This window comes from Leptosomus discolor, chromosome 5 (assembly GCF_034619465.1).
Source record: "Leptosomus discolor isolate bLepDis1 chromosome 5, bLepDis1.hap2, whole genome shotgun sequence".
Classification (NCBI taxonomy): Eukaryota; Metazoa; Chordata; class Aves; order Leptosomiformes; family Leptosomidae; genus Leptosomus; species Leptosomus discolor.
This window is the reverse complement of record NC_141395.1, coordinates 13,571,064-13,589,253: the sequence shown is the minus strand read 5'-3', so window position 1 is coordinate 13,589,253 and position 18,190 is coordinate 13,571,064. Positions and strand designations below refer to the sequence as shown.

The following is an 18,190-nucleotide window of genomic DNA, read 5'->3' as shown; positions in this document are numbered from 1 at the left end:
CATCAAACAGAAGCCTCTGTTGTCATATTGCTTCAAGACAACAGTTACAGGTAATTCATGCTACTGAACATCTGCAAGAGCTCATCAATGAGCTGCTGTCTTTGGGTCTCCACTGTTTGCAAGGGCAAGGGCCTCTCACCACACTGGTGTTACTGGAGTTCTTGAGGTGGTTGTGCAGGAGCTTGGTAGCACCATCCTGGAATGTTTTTGGCAAGGCACCAAGTAACATTGTAAACTCAGGAGTGTTCAATTCAAAGAGAGAAATCAGGACTATCTGTGCTGCCTGAAAAGAAGAAAGAGAAGACCATCAGTTTTTATTCTTTGAAAAAAGAGCATGCACTCTGTTGGTAACGATTCTTACAGTAAACTATGTGTGTTTCAAAAAGACAACTCCCATACTAAGCAAATTTTTGACATGTTGCCTGTGATGTGTCATAAGGAATTGCTAACTTCCATAGTTAACGTTTTAGTTCTTAGAGCTTACAATATACTTTTGCATTTACATCATTAACTTCTCGGATGCAAAGCGTACAGCTATTCACAACTAGTGAGAAAAATCTTACCAGTCTTGCCCAGTACATATTTCAATTGAACAAGTTAATGCAAAAGTTTATAGGAAACAAACAGAACCAGAGGTTCAGATAAGTATGAAGAATCTAGGACTGCAATTTGTTATTCCCATGCCTTCTAACTTAAGTGTGAATGGGACTAGTTCTCTTTCCTCCCAACCTCTCCTTTTCCTAAGGATCTGACAAGTTTGTTTCATCAGACAGACAATCCCTGCTTCTGTTTTCCCACCTCTCCTTGCAAGTCTCACCCTTGAGCCTGTTTCAGAAACAGAAGACTCCATCTCAAGTGGAAGATCTACTGGGATGGTAAGAACCACATCTCTCTCTTTCACAGACAGGCTAAAGCCCTCCAGATAACCTAAATTTAGTAAGTGAAACCAGGGTACCACTGAAACAATTGAGAATTTTAGCATTTTCACTGGACAGGGCTGGACAGGGCAAGTGCGTGAGCCTGGAAGAATAGCTGCCAGAACAGGATCTCCACTAACTCCATTAGCAAACATACAGCTCTGCGTACCCTGAATTAAGACAAAAGAATCAAATGGGAATGGAAGCAGAATAAATCACAGAGTGCAGAACTGCAAGAGTAATTAACATCACATGTTCCTAACTAGACTTCCCCAGCAGCAAACAACCTATGTGGATTGCACCAATTCTACTTCCCACTCCCCCAGCCCCTGTCTTTGCATTGAAAATCAACAAAAATATAAAAACTGATTGAAAGAACAAGAAAAATGAAGAAATGATGAAGGACCTCTGATGGTCTGCATCACCACCTTCTCCAACAGGGGTGTAGCCACTGACACATCAATCTCCAGAATATGTATCTGGATGCAAAGCAGTGGCTTCGGCTTACAAAGCAAGAAGCAAAGCTACACATGCTCTCACTTTGCAACAGCATACATACAGGCTTGGGAAGAGCAGACACTCGTGTCTGACCCTTTCAGGAACTTTCTAAAACTTCCTAAAAATGAAAAAGAACTTTAAAGAGGGTAAAAAGATAATTCATTGCTGTGATGGTAACTGTACGTTCATTGTTCTCATCAATTCAAAGAAGGAGCTTTTAGTAAGTAATGTATTTTTAAAGTTGCAATAATTAAGTGTATCTGCAGTTCCCTGTGAAGTGGAATCCTTCAGCAGATGATGAACTTGGGTACACAAAAGCCCTTTCATAGTGAAGGGAAATCAAAGTACCTCATTGTTTCAGTGTGCAAACTGCAATTCAAACTATACTGTTCCTTCTGCTATCAGCCCCAATTTGCAGTAACACAGCTTTGTATATAAAAACATTTTTCATCCATGAAAGTTTGGTAACATCCTTTTCATATGGCCAACAAAGAAACTGAGGCACACAACGCTCAACGGGCTTTCAAGGACTGCAGCAAACAACAGGTCTTCAGACTCCATTCCAGATGGATCATGCTGCCTCCTGCCAAAACTCTCACTGACTCGAACAGAAACACAGTATGCCATTATTCACTTCACATGAAACATCGAAGGGTGAAAGAAGTGGGGAGATACTTTTCCCCATGGCTTTCTTAACTCCATACTCTACCCTCCTCTGACCTGAAGTTTTGGGCAACTCTGCCATGAAGCCTGCCTGGTATCCAACAAGGATGTGTATTTCTGTCCATTTTGATCCAAGAACTTTTAAGTTTTCACCAGCATAGTATTTTCTGTAATAAAAATATTACTGCAAACAAGAGATCTCAACAACCGGCAGGTTGAACTGAATGCAAAGTGACGAGGCATGCCAAAGTACATTCCCATTTGTGAATGGCATGCATATCCTGGATGGTTAGGAAGTGGACATGCAGATCTCCTGTGTCAGAACAAGCAGATCTCTCATTCATTGAGATTAAAAGAACCAGGAAAACTGACCAACAAGGTTTTCAGGTTAAGAGATTGCCCAGAGACTAGAATATCTGGAGATACCAACTGGTAAGTCAGGAGCTGCCCAAGGTACAGTAAGGTGGGAAAGAATTTCAGATACCGTTGTCCTATTATCTCCCATTGATGGGTTAGAAATAAGGTCATCCTTGGAGACCTCCTAAGTAAATAGAGCAAAACAGGCGCAAGAACACACGCGCTCTATGATGTGACATTCTGGAAGCACCTTTCTTGTGTGCCACAGAGGTCCAAGCTGCATCTCAGATCTGAGCGAAATCTTCACCAAAGCTTCACTGGGGACTTTACAACCCTGTGAATTCACTTTGAAGCACAGAGTTATCTAACTGGTACGGTTTAACCCTAACCCACAAACAATAACAGCACAGATGATGTGCTACAGGAGTTAGTTGAGCGAAGTTTCAGCTCTCAGAAGTCACTTCAATTTTGTCCTACTTTTTTGTTTTGGCTTTAATGAAAACAGGACTGTGTCCACTCTCCCTCTTTGCACAAAATACAGCTTGTCTTTAGGAGTGTTTGCCAGTATTCTGTATACCCAGGGCTCTTCAGTGGCTTTGCTGTTGCTTGCAAATAGGTCACTGGGTTTTGCATGAGGTGCTGAACAGTCAGTCACAATGCTTACAACCTTATGTGGCCTGAAAGGAAGCAGACTTATAGTCTATGCTTTTTGAAATAAAGCCAAGTACTACTGCACTGGAGTTACATGAGTTAACACTGTCTGTGTTCCTTTTAAATAGTCCTCAGCCATCCAACTGTACTTCTAGGTTTACTTCGGGCAAAAGCCATGATTTTGAACTTCAGACATGATTCCCTACTTAAGATTAACATACAAGAGTCTTGGTCCCTGCTACCATAAAAATCAAGAACACTGTTACCATTAACCTCAAAAGCTGGAAGGTCCATACTAGCTTGAAATCACATTTATAACATGCTCCGAGTTTCACTCTCGCAATACTTCCCAGTTCTAATACAGTTAATTTTATTTCAATAATGAAGTGCATCAGGAGCAGAAATTCCACACCTGTCTTAATAGCTATATCTGGACACACTTGATAGTCCTTAAAGTTTAATTGATCTAGCATACATTTATCTAGTCAGAAGACACCTTTTACAGATAATGTTTCTAAGAATTTTAAATCTGTGGATTTTCAGCTTGTGACAAACCAGAGGACGTTTTCATAATCTCAGAATCACTGGTCATTTCTGAAAATCTTGGTCCCTGTTTCATTAGATTACTCAATGAGTAGATGAATTTAAAACAAGCAACAAAATACTTATTTCTGTACACAATGTACAAACATTCTCCATGCAACACTCGTGCTTGATGATATACAGTCTGAAGAAAGAGTAATATCTGAATTTTCCCTTGCCTTTGTGTCCCTGTACCATTAGTGTGGAACACTAATCCATCTCCTTTCAGTGACATACAACATAGACTTTACAGATTATCTAATCTAATGAAGCAGTTCTCTTCTGGCTTGAGCTGGAGAAACTCCAGTGACTTCAGAGCCTGACTATGCTAGCGAGGGGGTCTGGCTCCACTTCAGGTTCTTGAATCGTTTGCAAAGGATCACTTATTTAACTTCACTATTTTCCTTATAACAATGCGGTGAGGGATCAGGTTCCACAAACTGGTAGCAGCTCCCAGAGTTTCACACTTGGGTCAATGCAATTCATGCTGTCCAACAGTATCAGCTGCTAAAGGGACACCAGTGCTTTCACAACTTTTGGTTTTTGTTTTCACCTAGACAGTGGGTGTTGGCCAGATTTACCAAAATCTGTAAGTCTGCAACTTGGCTGAATTATAATAAAGTCTCTTCGAAATGGTTTGGGCTCATTAGCAAAAAGATCAAGGCTAACTGGAAAAATCCACTGATTTTAGAAAGGAAACGTGAGCAGTGACCTAAGCTCAATACAAGTGCCTTATCATTGCTGCTGTCACTGGTCCAACAGACCAAGCAGAATAAGCAGCTAGTTGCTTGAGCTATGTGAAAGCAGTTTTCAAGTTACTCAAACTTCTGCTGGCGATGTCCTCACAACACTGACAGCCCCATAAAAGGAGAGGACCTCATACCCTCAATTGCTTACGAGGGACTACAACGAGAGTTAACAGAAAAGCACACCAAGGCCAAAAATTACTTCACAGACAGACACGCTTTTTTCAGGCTCCCAGACATGGTCTCTTTATACAGCTAGACAGTTGAGTCGAGACTGCAAACACGATTAGTGTGATTAGTGCATACAGCTTTTAGTCTACCTGTTTACACTTCTCTTCCAAGTTTCCTTCACCGGGCCCTGAGGAAGCTGTAGTTGTCCTAGCTGGCAAATCCTCACCCACCCAACTATGCATGGTCTGGGTTTGACAAACAGGAAAGTTCATATTATTTAGAGAAAGCGCAGATTTCAACTAAATCCTCTAAACAGTACACATGTTATCTTTTTGCAGAAGAGTTTGAATCAGTTGCTTGCTTAATTTCAAGTAACAAAAAGCATTTGTATTCAATTTACCCAGAAGAGCATTCTTTTCAGCAGAGGGCAGCACTGGCTCAAAATTAAATTCAGCCACAATTCTTCGGCTCACAGATCACTGCTTAGCTCTCCTACAAAACTTTGCTTTGGCAACCTCCTGATGGCCTCCATAATCACTTGAAAACCTCTGTTGAAAGCTTCGGCAGTCATATACTGAGATAGCACTTACATCTGGCCAGCCAGGAGTAAGGGAATAGGTGTTTGCATCTGCCTGCACCTATCCTCACAGATGCCTCCAAGAACTTTGCAAACTCCTGACTCCAGTCCAGGCATCAGTCTGATAGACCACCACCATCTACAAACACCTTTTATCATGTGATCGGTCTGGGGAAGATCCATACTAACATCTACCCACTTTTGACAAACATGATCGTACTCTGTATGCATCATTTGTTTCACCATCCAGCCTATGGAAAATGTGGTTTTAACCACCTAAGGCACACTGGAATAGAGAAGCTCGCTCGCTCGCTCTCTCCTGTCACTTTGAATTATACTAAACTGCAGATCAAATACAGATCTACTGAGATCGAGAGGCAGCAGTGACACATCAGGCAGCTTGTATTAGCACACATTGGCATAAGGCAATGCTTCGATTCTCCGATGAGCGTAGTTGGCGTTAAGTGAGTTAGTTCACATCTGAGAGCGTCTGCAGGTTCTAAAGAAGTGTTATTTAAGAGTATTTTCCAGCAGACAATTAAGTGTTAGCTGGCATTAAGCTAACAAACTATCTACCAATCCAAATCTCCTGCTTGTTCCTTTTTTGGGTATAGAATCAGATGAGTACGGACACCCACATTACTGATACTGTAATATGAAACGCAACGGCTTAATCAGTTCATACATAATCCAAGCATGCTAGCTTGAGCACAAGTTTTTTGACACAGTTTTCCCAAAAGACTTCTATTAGAATATGCTGTTTACGTCCACATCCTGAAAAGGAAGAATTTGTTTAACAGATTCAAATACAGAATTTACGTACAGATTAAATCCACATTGCTATTGTGTTTTATACAGCACACACTTAACATATCATGAAAGGCTTTTATAAGTCATCGATGGTTGCATTACAAGTGTCAAAGGCATCTCAAACAAGCGCCAGTGAAAACTATGCAGCACTGAACCATCGCATATTCGGATTACTGTCCTGTAATGGACTAGGACTTCTTGTTCATGCCGTTGTTTTGTGACCTGGGCACAGCAAAGACTATGGCAAAAATGTTCATTATTTCTGGAGCGCCAGATGTTACCCCAGAAGTCAGGCTGATGAAGGCCACTCTGAGTAACTTTGCTCCTTACAAAATGACATTTGTTGCAAAAACAGGTTTCAGGACTAGAAACAAAGGTCACATTTCATTAACAACTGAGAAACCTTTATTACAAACCTGGCATGATTTAAGTCTGAATTCTGAGGGAGAGGTTCCCACATATAAGCTAAGAAAGAAGAAAAGCTACTGAAGTAAGACGGTTTGTAGTGAAACATGCACTTTAATCTGCACTGAGTTTCAAAATGCTAGAATAAGTATGGCAGACTTATCCATCACAGTGCAGAGAAAACAGCTTATGGTCTATTGGATGGCTTCACAATGTATCATGTAAATACCTCCTCTAATCTTGATTTTCATAACAGATAAGACACCTATACCTATGTAGGTGTGGTGTATGTATTTATATAAATGGCATGTACCCACAAACACATTATGCACAGACACATAATATGAGTATACACACGCTGTAAAGCAATTCCTTCTTATCTCATATTATCATGCACTAGCTCTTACTGTTTCAAGCAAACTGAGAAAATGTGCTTATATTACAAATTGCTTTCAACTCAAAGGATACTAGAAGACTGTATAAAGTGAAGAGACTAATTTTAAGAAAATCTACCCCAGCACCATGTTTCCAAGAAGCATGTGATGATTTTCTGGCCGCTAACATTGAGAAAAGCCATTTTCCTTACACTGCGTACACTAAAAATATTTGGGCTCTCATAGCTCCCTAGCATCAAATTCAAAACAAATAGAAAATGACAGCTACTATTTTGGAAACACAGCTAGGACACAGAGATCCTTTTTGTTCTAATATCATTAAATCAAGTAAACAATGAAGTCTACCAGGTGCCACTTTTGATGTACTACACTTTTTCCTAACACTGACTATGTTTAAATGTCTGAAAGGAGTTCCACTGTGCATTTAGGCCAAGTTTGACTTCTTTAGGAATATCCCATAGTCCATAAGCCTGAAATTCAATACTAAAGCCTGGTTCTCTGGTAACTTTTCTCTTCAATGAGTCCATGAGACACACAAATCTGGCATAGGAATACGGCAAGAAAGGCAAGGGCCTGAGAACGGGGAATATTAAAACAATTTGCCATTCAAAAGCATTTCTGCAAACATCCTCTTTGCCACTGCTACTGTAACAGGCCATGACCGACAGTGTCTATTGCTCAACACAAGTAAAGATGAATGATGCCATTTCAGCTCACTACAAGTCTTTGGGAGTGCTTTTACAGTAAAACTTCTGTCCTAGAGTTGTTCAACTCAGCCTGATGCTAGATGGAAAATTAAAGCTCCAGGATAGATTTTAGAGGTCTCACGGCATCACATTGCCAAGGAGCCAAGTTTCATTTCCTTAGCAGTGTTTGCTTTTCTGTCTATCACCGGTCCTCGCCTACAGACATCACAACAATACTCTATCCAAACTTGCTCTGGGCTTTATTGACAGATATGATTTCCTTGTCAAAGTGACAACAACCATATTTCTCAAGAAATGACACCTAGGACTACTCGTTAAAGAAGTAACTACATCTTCATTGGCTGTTTGAGCATATGAAGAATTTCTCTTTCTCTCTGAAATCTTCCTCATCTTCCAGTATAATTCAGAAACAGTTTCCCAATCAGTTTTAGGAAAAAATCTGATCCCAAACCTGCTTTCATTGGACACCTCTAGACTTCACCTGCAAACCAGTGGTGCCAATCCAAGGAGGGCCATACCCCTTGTAGTCTGAGGGAGACTTCATCTTCATGAAAATCACAGTAATACAAGCATCCTTCTGGACTTTTTGATTCATTGCAGTGGTTCTAGTTTCTTACCAAGACCCATCCACTGCCTGTATTCAAGGGTAGCTTGGCCAAACTCAGTAATGACTGGGACAGTTGAAAGAAAAAGTTTTCCCAGTTACATAAGTGGAAGGCAGAACATGATATACATGTGACATAAGGCTGCCCATACTGTCTAAAAATGCATTCAGGCTTGTAAAATAAAACTGCTGCAGTAATGTTTCATCAACAAAGAAGTCAGTCAGGATATCTGGCACAAAGGAAAGATAACTTCTTCCCTGAGATTAGTAGTCCAAATGATGATTAGGCAATACAGATCTTGTTACTTATCGTTAGGACCAGAGCTTGGCTGACTAACAAGATTGTAGGCAGTGTCACTGGCCCTTCACCTCAGAAGGCCTTGTTCCTCTTCAGCCTGTACAAGCTCGTCCTAAACGCTAAGATCCTGCGTGCCCTCACAGACTCCACCCCCTCAGATGCTGAGCAGTCATGTTTAATGAAAGTTTCCATTCACCCAAGCCTTGGACAGGAGGCTTCCTTAGGCTTTGTCCAGATTCAAATCAGAAGACTCATTCTAATTTCCATTCTCAAACTGATGGCTCTTTTCCAAGATCAAAGTATTTTCCCACAGAGCCCAAGCCTGTCATCCAAATTCAATAAGCACTTTACCTACGTAAGGATTGCACAATAACTTTGCTGGCAATATTGGTGATAACATGGTGAAGTTACTGACTTAATGTCCTCAGACCAGTCATCACTGTATTCGCATTGCCATTGTGTTACTTTTCTGTATGGTAATTGACTGGCTTTTGTAAAATTATTTCATGATCTTAAATATTTTCCAGAGAAAAATCAGAATTAATGCCCTGTTACGGAGAGGAATAAACCAAGGCAGAGGGAAGTTAAGTGCATCACACAAGGTTAGACGTTACTGCAATCAAAATTAGAGCTCAGTGATCTGAAATCCTGATTTCTGCCCTGACCATTGATATGCTCTGCTTGGTGGAAAAAGTAGCAAGCTGGCTGTATGTGCAGAAATTACCAACAGGTCCTCTCCTTGCACTGAACCCATCCAGGTATCCACAGTGCTGCATGATCTGTTCCTATGCAACGGCTTTTGTTCAGCATGGAGGACAAATGCCTTTCACCTTTCTTCTAGCACTGCTTGCAGGAAGCAAATCTTAACTTGAATGCAGGGTAAACACCCGTAAGTATTAACAGTCTTTAAAACAAGACAAATATTTACCTGTAACACACTGCAAATCACCTTATTTTAAACATAAAACTTGACAGTAATTTTGACCGTACATAGTTCACGGCTACTGTCAGCAGCTCAAATGGTTTCTGCCCTGAGAGGGAATCATGACATTTTGTCAATGATGTTCTGTAATATCAACTGTATGTTCCTCAAAGTACATCATGTTTTTATTGTGGCAATAGAGCTTATGTTTACCTACAGATATCATTCCATACAAGACTATAACGTGGTTTATGCAAAATAATTTCCTTTGACTAAGTTTCTTTCTAATTTCACTAGCTATAAAACACGATCTGCAGTTCAAGTCAGGTGTCAGACAGCTTCAGTGTGCTCATTAAGTGTGCTTAAGCAGTTATCGTAACAATATGCAAAGTTTATTAATAAAGCTGTATCATTCAGTTTGAAAAAAGTTTTTGGATTAAATTACACTTTTTGTTCTACTTTTCTCCAGTGCCTTAACGCTACGGGGCTGGGATCTCCATGTCTATCACACATAGTGGAATAGTAGTAGTAGTAATGGACAGGTGATCACTAATAAAAGGATAATCTCACTATTGACTGAACATATAATCCATTTCTTGAACAGACCCCTTGATTGCTACCACAGGATCAGATCTGCATGACTAATTGCCATGTGCACATAGCAGCCACATGCTTTCCCCACTGACAGAGGTCATTTATATACTTCACCACCAGCACAACCAAGCTTGTTCTACCTCTATCTGCTCAAAGCTAAAATCTAGACAGAACAGCACAGCCACCACACACACAGATGCTACTTGCATTAAGGTAGCATTGAGTAACTCAGTCTGGGTGAGAACCACAGTGGCTGCAGGACTGCATTTCGTGCGGGAAAGAGGCCCTGCCTCCATGAGTAGTCGAGCACCAGCATGGCTGTTCCATCAAGTCAGCTGCAGTAGTATACATGGACTGGATATTGCCAGCCAAGACTGCTCAGTAGCAAAAAAACACTCCTCAGTGGTCTCAAATCCAGATTCTATTAAAAAATTACCTTATTTTGCACTTTTTACAGGCCTTTTGTAGCACATCATTTGAGGACTGAACTGATTCTTCTCCTTCTCCCCCATAACCTCAACTGCCATCTCCATTTTTAGGTTGTGACAATGTTTACGATGCACAGTCTGCTTTGCACTTGGAAAACCTCACATCTTGAAGGGCACCGTAACACCTTTCATGAGGGCAGCATGTTCTGATGCTTAAATGAATCATCTTGATATAAAAAAGTCACTTTATTTTCCAAGTTACAGTCTCCAAAAAAGGAGGACAATTTTTTAACTGCATTCTTCAGAACATTTCACCTGTCTGGGTTGGCCCTTGATAATCCAGTTCGTTACTGCATAATGAATTTATTAGTCTGTTAACTACAGTCCTGACAGAGATAATGGCCAATGATTGCTTATAAACCCTTTGCTGCAGTGTTTCTTATAAAGCCTGTGGTTTGTACTATGTTCTTAATAAAATCATAGTACAGCAACGGTATGAGGAAATAAAGATCACCTGGGCGTTCATCTTTAGTAGCCTAAGTTGGCTTAACTGTGTAATAATTTATTTGAAAGCTACAAGCATCAGAAGCAAATCCAAGTCACATGTAGGTTTAATAAAAAGAATTTAGATACAGTAATCTCGTCAGCCCCAAGGCACTTGCCCAGGTACTGCTCAGGTGGAGTTTGCTGGAAGTTTTGCCAGAGCTCTGCAAGCCTTTCAATCAACACCCACTCCCCACATCCCACAGCTTCACAGCAAACAGCCAGTTTTTTCAGTTGCTGCAGATACTCTTCACTCAATTTTGCATGCAGCAATGACGACCCCTAATGGTGGAAATATTTCTTCTGCTGACCAATACGCAGAGATTTTGCTTTTCGATGTCTATTTCTACTTATATTAATTACAACTCCCTCTCGTAGACCACCAGCAGAGTAAACTGCTTGAAGTTTACTTGAACTGTAACAGGGAAAGCAGCTTCTTTGCCTGTTTAATTCTTTCTGACTTTGGACATGGAAGCATCAAAATGGAAACACATATTCCAGATCTAAACCCAGGATTTAGTCAGTCTTTTTTTCTGAGGTAGACTGTCTTGCAGAAGCAAATTTCAGTCACCCTGGTGTGAACAATCCCTGCAAAAAGTCTTCAGAAAAGAGGATGAGACATTTTTCTCTAGATGCAATCAGCTGTATGCTACAAAGCAAACAGCACGCACCCAAAAAGCTTCTTTGAAGCCTTATGTCAGCTATCAGATAATGCTGCAGTTGCAGCACCTTTGGAAACCAGTGATCTTTTCCATCAGAACCAAATAATCACTAGTAACAAAAATAATTTGCTTATTTCCAACATTACAAAATAATATGCTATTCTAGTATTAATTCAACTTTTTAAGTGCATGCAGAGTGTAAAAATCTCATACCATTTTTACATTCAGAAATGCTTAAAGTTGGTTTGTTTTTTGTTTTTTGTTTTTTTTTTTTAAATCCAAGTACATCTCAAAGCCTTTAACTCCTACTGGAATCTATTTCTACATCCGGGCTGGGAAGAGGAAGTAATTTTAAACTGTGTCACAGATGCCAGGTACATAAAACTAAGTCTCACTTTTCTCTTGGGAGAGATGAGTATCACTATCTGCCCCATTTTAGCTTGCCTGACACTTGCATCTAGAGCAAGATAAAGAACAAGGTAACTGTATTACCCAGACCTGACCTAAATGTGTCAGTTTTTTCCAGGTTGAGATAAACACACAGCTCTTAAAAGAAAAGAGTTGAGAGCCCCTGGCAGCTTACTGATTTGTTTACTTTCTTTTAACAATATTATAACACAGAAGTTGTGCTAGATTTCATTCTACAAGACATAGAGCCTTCATCTAAATAAATGAAAACCTAGAGATATTTCCAGACTCTCAAGAAAAAGCACATTTTTAAACTATGATCTCTTTTTGCATAGTAATAGCAGTTAAAAGTCACACGGCTAAATACCTACCAGAAATAAAAAATATCAAGACGTGCTACAGAAACATGTGTTTACTGACCTGGCAATATAGTTTGGATAATAAGGTATGCAAAATCCAATTTTTAAAATTAGAATCTAATCACCGAATTTTTCATTACCTTTATGACCATTTTTTGTTGGTGGTTTGTTTGTTTTTTTTTTTTCCTTAAGAAAAACAATAATTACTGCAAATACTTCATCATCCTGGCTTACCTTTCTCACATCTGAGCTCTTTGGTTCTGTTGTCCAAGTTATAATTCTAGATACAGCAAGTCTTGTCTCACTGGAGTTCACAAAGTCTGTTGGATCCATCTGTCTTGCCAAGGACTCGATATACTTCAAGATAGCAACTTTCACCTGAGAGGTGAAAAGGGATTTGTTATGCTCCTGAGCTGGCAAAGATGGATTTACCCCATAATAAACAGACACCATTACAGATTGACAAGACTTATGTCACACAGGGGATAAAAAAGTATCCCTGAGACACGTCTCTCTGTCATCTTTCAAAAATCAGGAGCAACGTTCTACCCAGGATAAATTTTGTGTAGTAGGAGTCTGGAATGGTATATCAGAACTGGCATGAAACACACAGGTCTGCTTTTGCGTTTGCCCAAGCAAATCAGTATTGCACCACGCTGTTTCCACCAGCAGTTATTGTTCCAGATGTGAAACCATAGCGTTTGGGTCTCAAACCAAATGCCTGATACCAGATACTCAAAAGGTCCAAAATTTGAGAGACTGATGAAAGAACACTTGAGTTATTTGGCATCCTGTATATTCCTGTCTCTGGAAGATAGATGTGTATGAATTCCAGAGTTTACACTGTTCCTATTGCCTTGAAACAGCAATCTCCTGAAATACATTCTGCACAACAGTATCCCTTTGGGAGGATTCAGTAACAGAGCGCTCTGATGTTTTTTTTCTCCAAACCCTACACGTGCTACATCTGACCTGTGCAACAAGCACTTGTTAAGGTGTGCCTAGGGTCTCAGCTTCCCAGATGTTCAGACAGGGTCTGGTCCCTTCTGTCCTGCACGGCCAGGTCTTCTTCCCACCAAAACCAGGGTAAAGAGGAATTTTCCAAGTCTAAACTTTAATATGTTCCAGTGTGCTTAAAGCCCAAGTCTTACTGACTTGTGATGAGCTATAGGGCCCTATTGTAAAGATACTTAGATTTATTAAAATGGAGAACGAGAGAGTTAATCGAAGTTGCTGATATAATTTCTGTATCACGCAGGTACTTACAAATTAGTTATCTTATCAGGAGTTCTATGCTTTCTGGTATGCCTGACATGGCAAGCTAAGACAACCATACCGATATACTTTAGTGAAAAGGCTTTTGGTACTGACCTTCAGGTTTGGTGTTTGGGTCTGATCCACAATAAACCTCATCAAAATGTTAAATTGTTGATCAAATGGGAAAGAATCTCTGTCCAAAGAAAACAAAGGCAAAAACGTAATGCAACGTAAATTGTCATGATTAGATTAACTCAATAAATTAAAGCTTGCACAACAGATTTCAACACTTACCATGCTCCTCCTCTTAACTTTACCATCAACCACAGAAACTCGAGGTCTAAGGATTAACTAATTACTGATTTAATACTCCTCCACAGAGGAAAACTGCTAAATCAATACCTTTATACACTGTTACTCTATCTGCTTTCTGTACACTTGCCCAGCTTCTGGCACACCTGTCCATTCCTTCTTCATTTCAGGCTGTGCTTTGTTCCCTTATCTCTGGTACCAGCCTGGCTTATCTTGTCCTTCGAATTTATATCTGGTTTTGCCTTCTCACCTCTCTTTCCCCCACTCTGGTCTATTTTCTCCTAGATTACTACTATTTTTTTTTTTTTTTTAAATTATCCTATTTCCAGGATGAGCTGAACTTTATTGTAACAATGGCCTGTGATGGACATCCTTAGAAAAGGATACGGACCATGGAATTGGCGGGCACATTCAAGGTCTTATCCTGATATTACTGTTATTTGCTGTTTGAACAACATGAAAGATGCTCCAAACTTTGTGGTACAGCACCATTCATATTCTAAAAATGGCAAATGGCAAACACTTTTTTTTTTTTTTCAAATCAATCAAAAAGAAAATTAGTATCTAAGCACAGTACACTAAAAAAACAGATTATCAAAATGAATCAGTTACACATTTTAAATGTTGTGCTTTAAAGTTATCTGTTTAGAAAAGAGACAGGCCTTTTTAATTCAATGCTTGAAATATTGTGACATAACTTTGTTCTCCTTTATTCTGGTATTCATTAAGACTGAACCCTCAAAATATACGGCACTGCTGGTTTCTAAAATGTTCATCAGATGCCTCCCTGTAATCCTGCAAAAACCTCCGTAACATTTGCCAACTGAGTACTCTACCTGGTGACATCCAGAGCTTTTTGAACTTTCGCCTGCACAGACCCCAGCAAATCTGCTCCCATTTTCTTCAGCAACTGGGTCAGGAGAACAAAAAGCCAATCCTGCAAGTCATCTTTATGAATGATGATGAAATCAACCAGTGTTTCCAGAAACATGCTGAAGACCTATAAACAAAATAAGTGTCACTAAAAGGACTAAGATTCTTTAAATAAAAATAATCACAGGGAAGGGGATTACAATCGGAGTTTCAGGATGATTTTGTTATAGACATTTCAATGAACTATTTTAGTGACTACATTGCTCTGAAAAAAAATAATCAGACAAGACATGCCTAAAATGTGTCATATTAAAATACCACATGAAACAAATGAAGGAAGGGGGTAGAATACACTTACTCTCTGTTGTCAGTTCCACAGCAAAGCAGGCCATGCAACAACAAAAATTACTCGTTAGCACACATAGTGATCAAGGCTGGTTGTTCAGATGCAGATTGTCAACAGATAAAAGATACATTCATTGAAAGTTTACATTTTCTTAAAACACAATCTTTTCTCAGTGGATTTACTTAAAATATTATATAGTTTGGATCAGATCCAGTCTCCTCAGTCATGAAAGTAACACATTTATATATGTTTATATGTAACAAAGTTTACATATGTTTAACACCACAGCTAACAAGTTGGTAATTCTATAAAAGCAGTGCAGATGACAGAACATCGCTGTCACAGAGGATATACTTGAGTCCAGTGTGCAATAAACCCTCACCTTACTCAGAAATTGGAAATATTTTGCAAACGAACAGCTACACCTTCACCCTTTCCACCGCACATGCTGAATCTTTGAGAACCAAAACATTAAGACCTTACAGGTAGGAACTGCCACACTCAGCAAGGCCTGTGGGACAGCTGGTCCAGATTATAATTAACAGCCAAAAACGCACACTTTGAGCAAGACTTGTGACAGGCAAGCATGCCTGCCCAGGGGATTTCCACCTGACAACTGTTTATTAAAACTGGTTTACCAAGCAGTCTGAAGTACAAATATTTATACAACTTATTCTTTCTCAAACTGTTTCTTAACCCAACAGCAGATGTTTTTACCATGCCATTACTGGTTGCCCTCAATCAGCAAGTCTCCTCAGGAAAGGGCATGACACTCCCTTTTCCTCTCTCCCTGCTCCTGCTTACCTGTCGACGTAAGACCACTGGGTCTGAACGTGCCTGTGGGCCCAACCTCCCCATTCCCCAGCCTTCTCCTTCCTAAGAGATGCCTGTAAATTCGTGCCACAGCCTTTAACTTCCAAAGTCAGTGTTATAAATAAGGCAAAGTGGTTATACTGAAGATTTTAATTATGAGATCCAGAACAGCACCTTGGGGAGACCCCATACCGCTCCTAGATGTATACAATACACAAACCCCAGTAACCATGATGCTGAGCTACAGCTCATTACCCTTCATGGATCTCACTCTACAGTGTATCACCAAGCCAACCCCTAGAGAAAAACAGATAAAACTGAACTTCTTGCTCTGGGAGCTGACATCTGAAAGGCATTAGGCTGCTACTCGGGAAGCACGGAGCAACCAGTTCCTAGCAACATAAGAGAGACTGAGCCACATCCCTTCATTGTAAAACAGATAAAAACCAAAAAGATTTATAAATGCTAGTTTCCCCGGCAGATGGTAAGGGCAGAAATACAAAACATTAATCTTGGAACAGTGTCAGATGTGCACACATGGTAATGTAAGAGAACAAGCCAAGCTTTTCTGATCTTACCTTGCTGTGAGGGTCAGCAAACATGCGTGTAAATATTTCACATAGCCTTTTTAACTCGACTCGGCTAAAATACATAAATAAAACATAGTATTAATGCTAAAGTTTTAGGTGCAGCAAAAAAGCTAATAAATATTAACAGTTGAAAGATCTAACCTTCTTTATTTAAATGTTACTTAAGTCACACTTCTGAAAACTCTGTGTCAAGGCAAAGCCTTAACTGGCATCCAGTTTAGCTGCTGGGATCACCAGTCCTACATTAAGAAATCTAATAATCGGGGTTTTTTTTAAATTCATAAGCTGGACACTTGTATTTTCTGCTGCTTCTATTTTCTTCTATGTTCTGTATTGAAGAAGACAACTTGAAATATGCACATTCGGGAGGTATTTACTGCTGACTCACTGAAAATGGGTCTTTTGCCCCTTAGGAATAGGCTTCTCAAGTCTCTTTTTGTCAGGGAATTCAAATTTTCAAGTAAAAATCAGAACTTTCATGCTGTTTGGGTATATACTAATCTGCTTCACCAAAATCAGTCTAGAATCATACAGTATTAACAGATACCAGAACTGACTCCAAAGTTTGAGAGCAGGTACATTGAGGAGACAAATATATAGAAATGGAAGACAGATTAACAAGTGGGCAACCTAGTAAGTCGTAAGATAATTGAATCAAGGCACAATCTAAATCCCTATTAGGAAGAGATTATGAGGTGCTCAGTAATGCTTTTTTTATGCTGGGGAAAAAAAGACTGATGTATAGGTCCCTTTCATAAAATACTGAGTTTGAGTTAAATGCAGAACTGTTTGGTGCCAAAGCTCTTATTTGCAATGTATTGAAACTACAAGTCTTAAGTCTTCCTGCAAGGCAAACTGCCAAAGAATGCAGAAGTTTTCCTTGTTTACTGTTCAAACAAAAACAGGGCAAGACAGTTAAGTAACATTTCCTGCATACTATGGATGCAGTTAGATATTTTTCATAATTACTATGAAACCAGAGCAACTAGAGAAATGCACATGGATAGCTCAGAGAACAGCCAATCAGGTCTTGACTACAAGTGCCTTCTTTCCAGAAAGACATTAATTCTACAGTCCACCAACACATCTCTTTCGCTCTCTCAAAATAAGCTTCAAAGAATAGGCCAGAACATGCTAGTAGTCTACAGCTATTTTATGTTAGCTTGTTTGTAAGTAACACACCATGCTGGTTTTTGCTGGGATAGAGTCAATTTTCTCCACAGTAGCTGGCAGGCGGCTGTGTTTTGGATTTGTGCTGGAAAGAGTGTTGGTAACACAGGGATGTTTTAGTTATGCCTGAGCAGTGCTTACACACAGTCAAGGCCTTTTCTGTTCCTCACCCCACCCCACCAGCAAGTAGGCTGGGGGTGCACAAGAAGTTGGGAGGGGACACAGCTGGGACAGCTGACCCCAACTGACCAAAGGGATATCCCACACCACGTGACATCTTGCTCAGCATATACAGCTGGAGGAAGAAGGAAGGCGGGATGTTCAGCATGATGGCGTTTGTCTTCCCAAGTAACCGTTATGCATGATGGAGCCCTGCTTTCCTGGAGATGGCTGAGCACCTGCCTGCCTCTGGGAAGTGGTGAATGAATTCCTTGTTTTGCTTTGCTTGTGTGCGTGGCTTTTGCGTTACCTATTAAACTGTCTTTAGCTCAACCCACAAGTTTTCTCACTTTCACTCTTCCAGTTCTCTTCC

General features: G+C 39.9%; 1 protein-coding gene across 8 annotated transcripts in view; it reads right to left on the bottom strand.

Annotated features, from left to right (window-relative positions):
• The window catches only part of CLASP1 (cytoplasmic linker associated protein 1), a 170,469-nt gene that overhangs the window by 31,743 nt on the left and 120,536 nt on the right, over positions 1 to 18,190 (bottom strand). For 5 of the 8 annotated variants that reach the window (XM_086466154.1, XM_086466149.1, XM_086466150.1 and 2 more), the window contains 6 exons: positions 16,477 to 16,540; positions 15,098 to 15,100; positions 14,703 to 14,866; positions 13,669 to 13,747; positions 12,532 to 12,675; positions 140 to 283 (listed from right to left, as the gene is read on the bottom strand). In XM_086466154.1, coding sequence (XP_086322280.1) covers positions 140 to 283; positions 12,532 to 12,675; positions 13,669 to 13,747; positions 14,703 to 14,866; positions 15,098 to 15,100; positions 16,477 to 16,540 — 598 coding nt within the window. Of the gene's footprint in view, positions 1 to 139; positions 284 to 4,734; positions 4,831 to 12,531; positions 12,676 to 13,668; positions 13,748 to 14,702; positions 14,867 to 15,097; positions 15,101 to 16,476; positions 16,541 to 18,190 lie in introns of all 8 variants that reach the window. The other 3 variants (XM_086466153.1, XM_086466151.1, XM_086466152.1) reach the window with 2 other exon arrangements.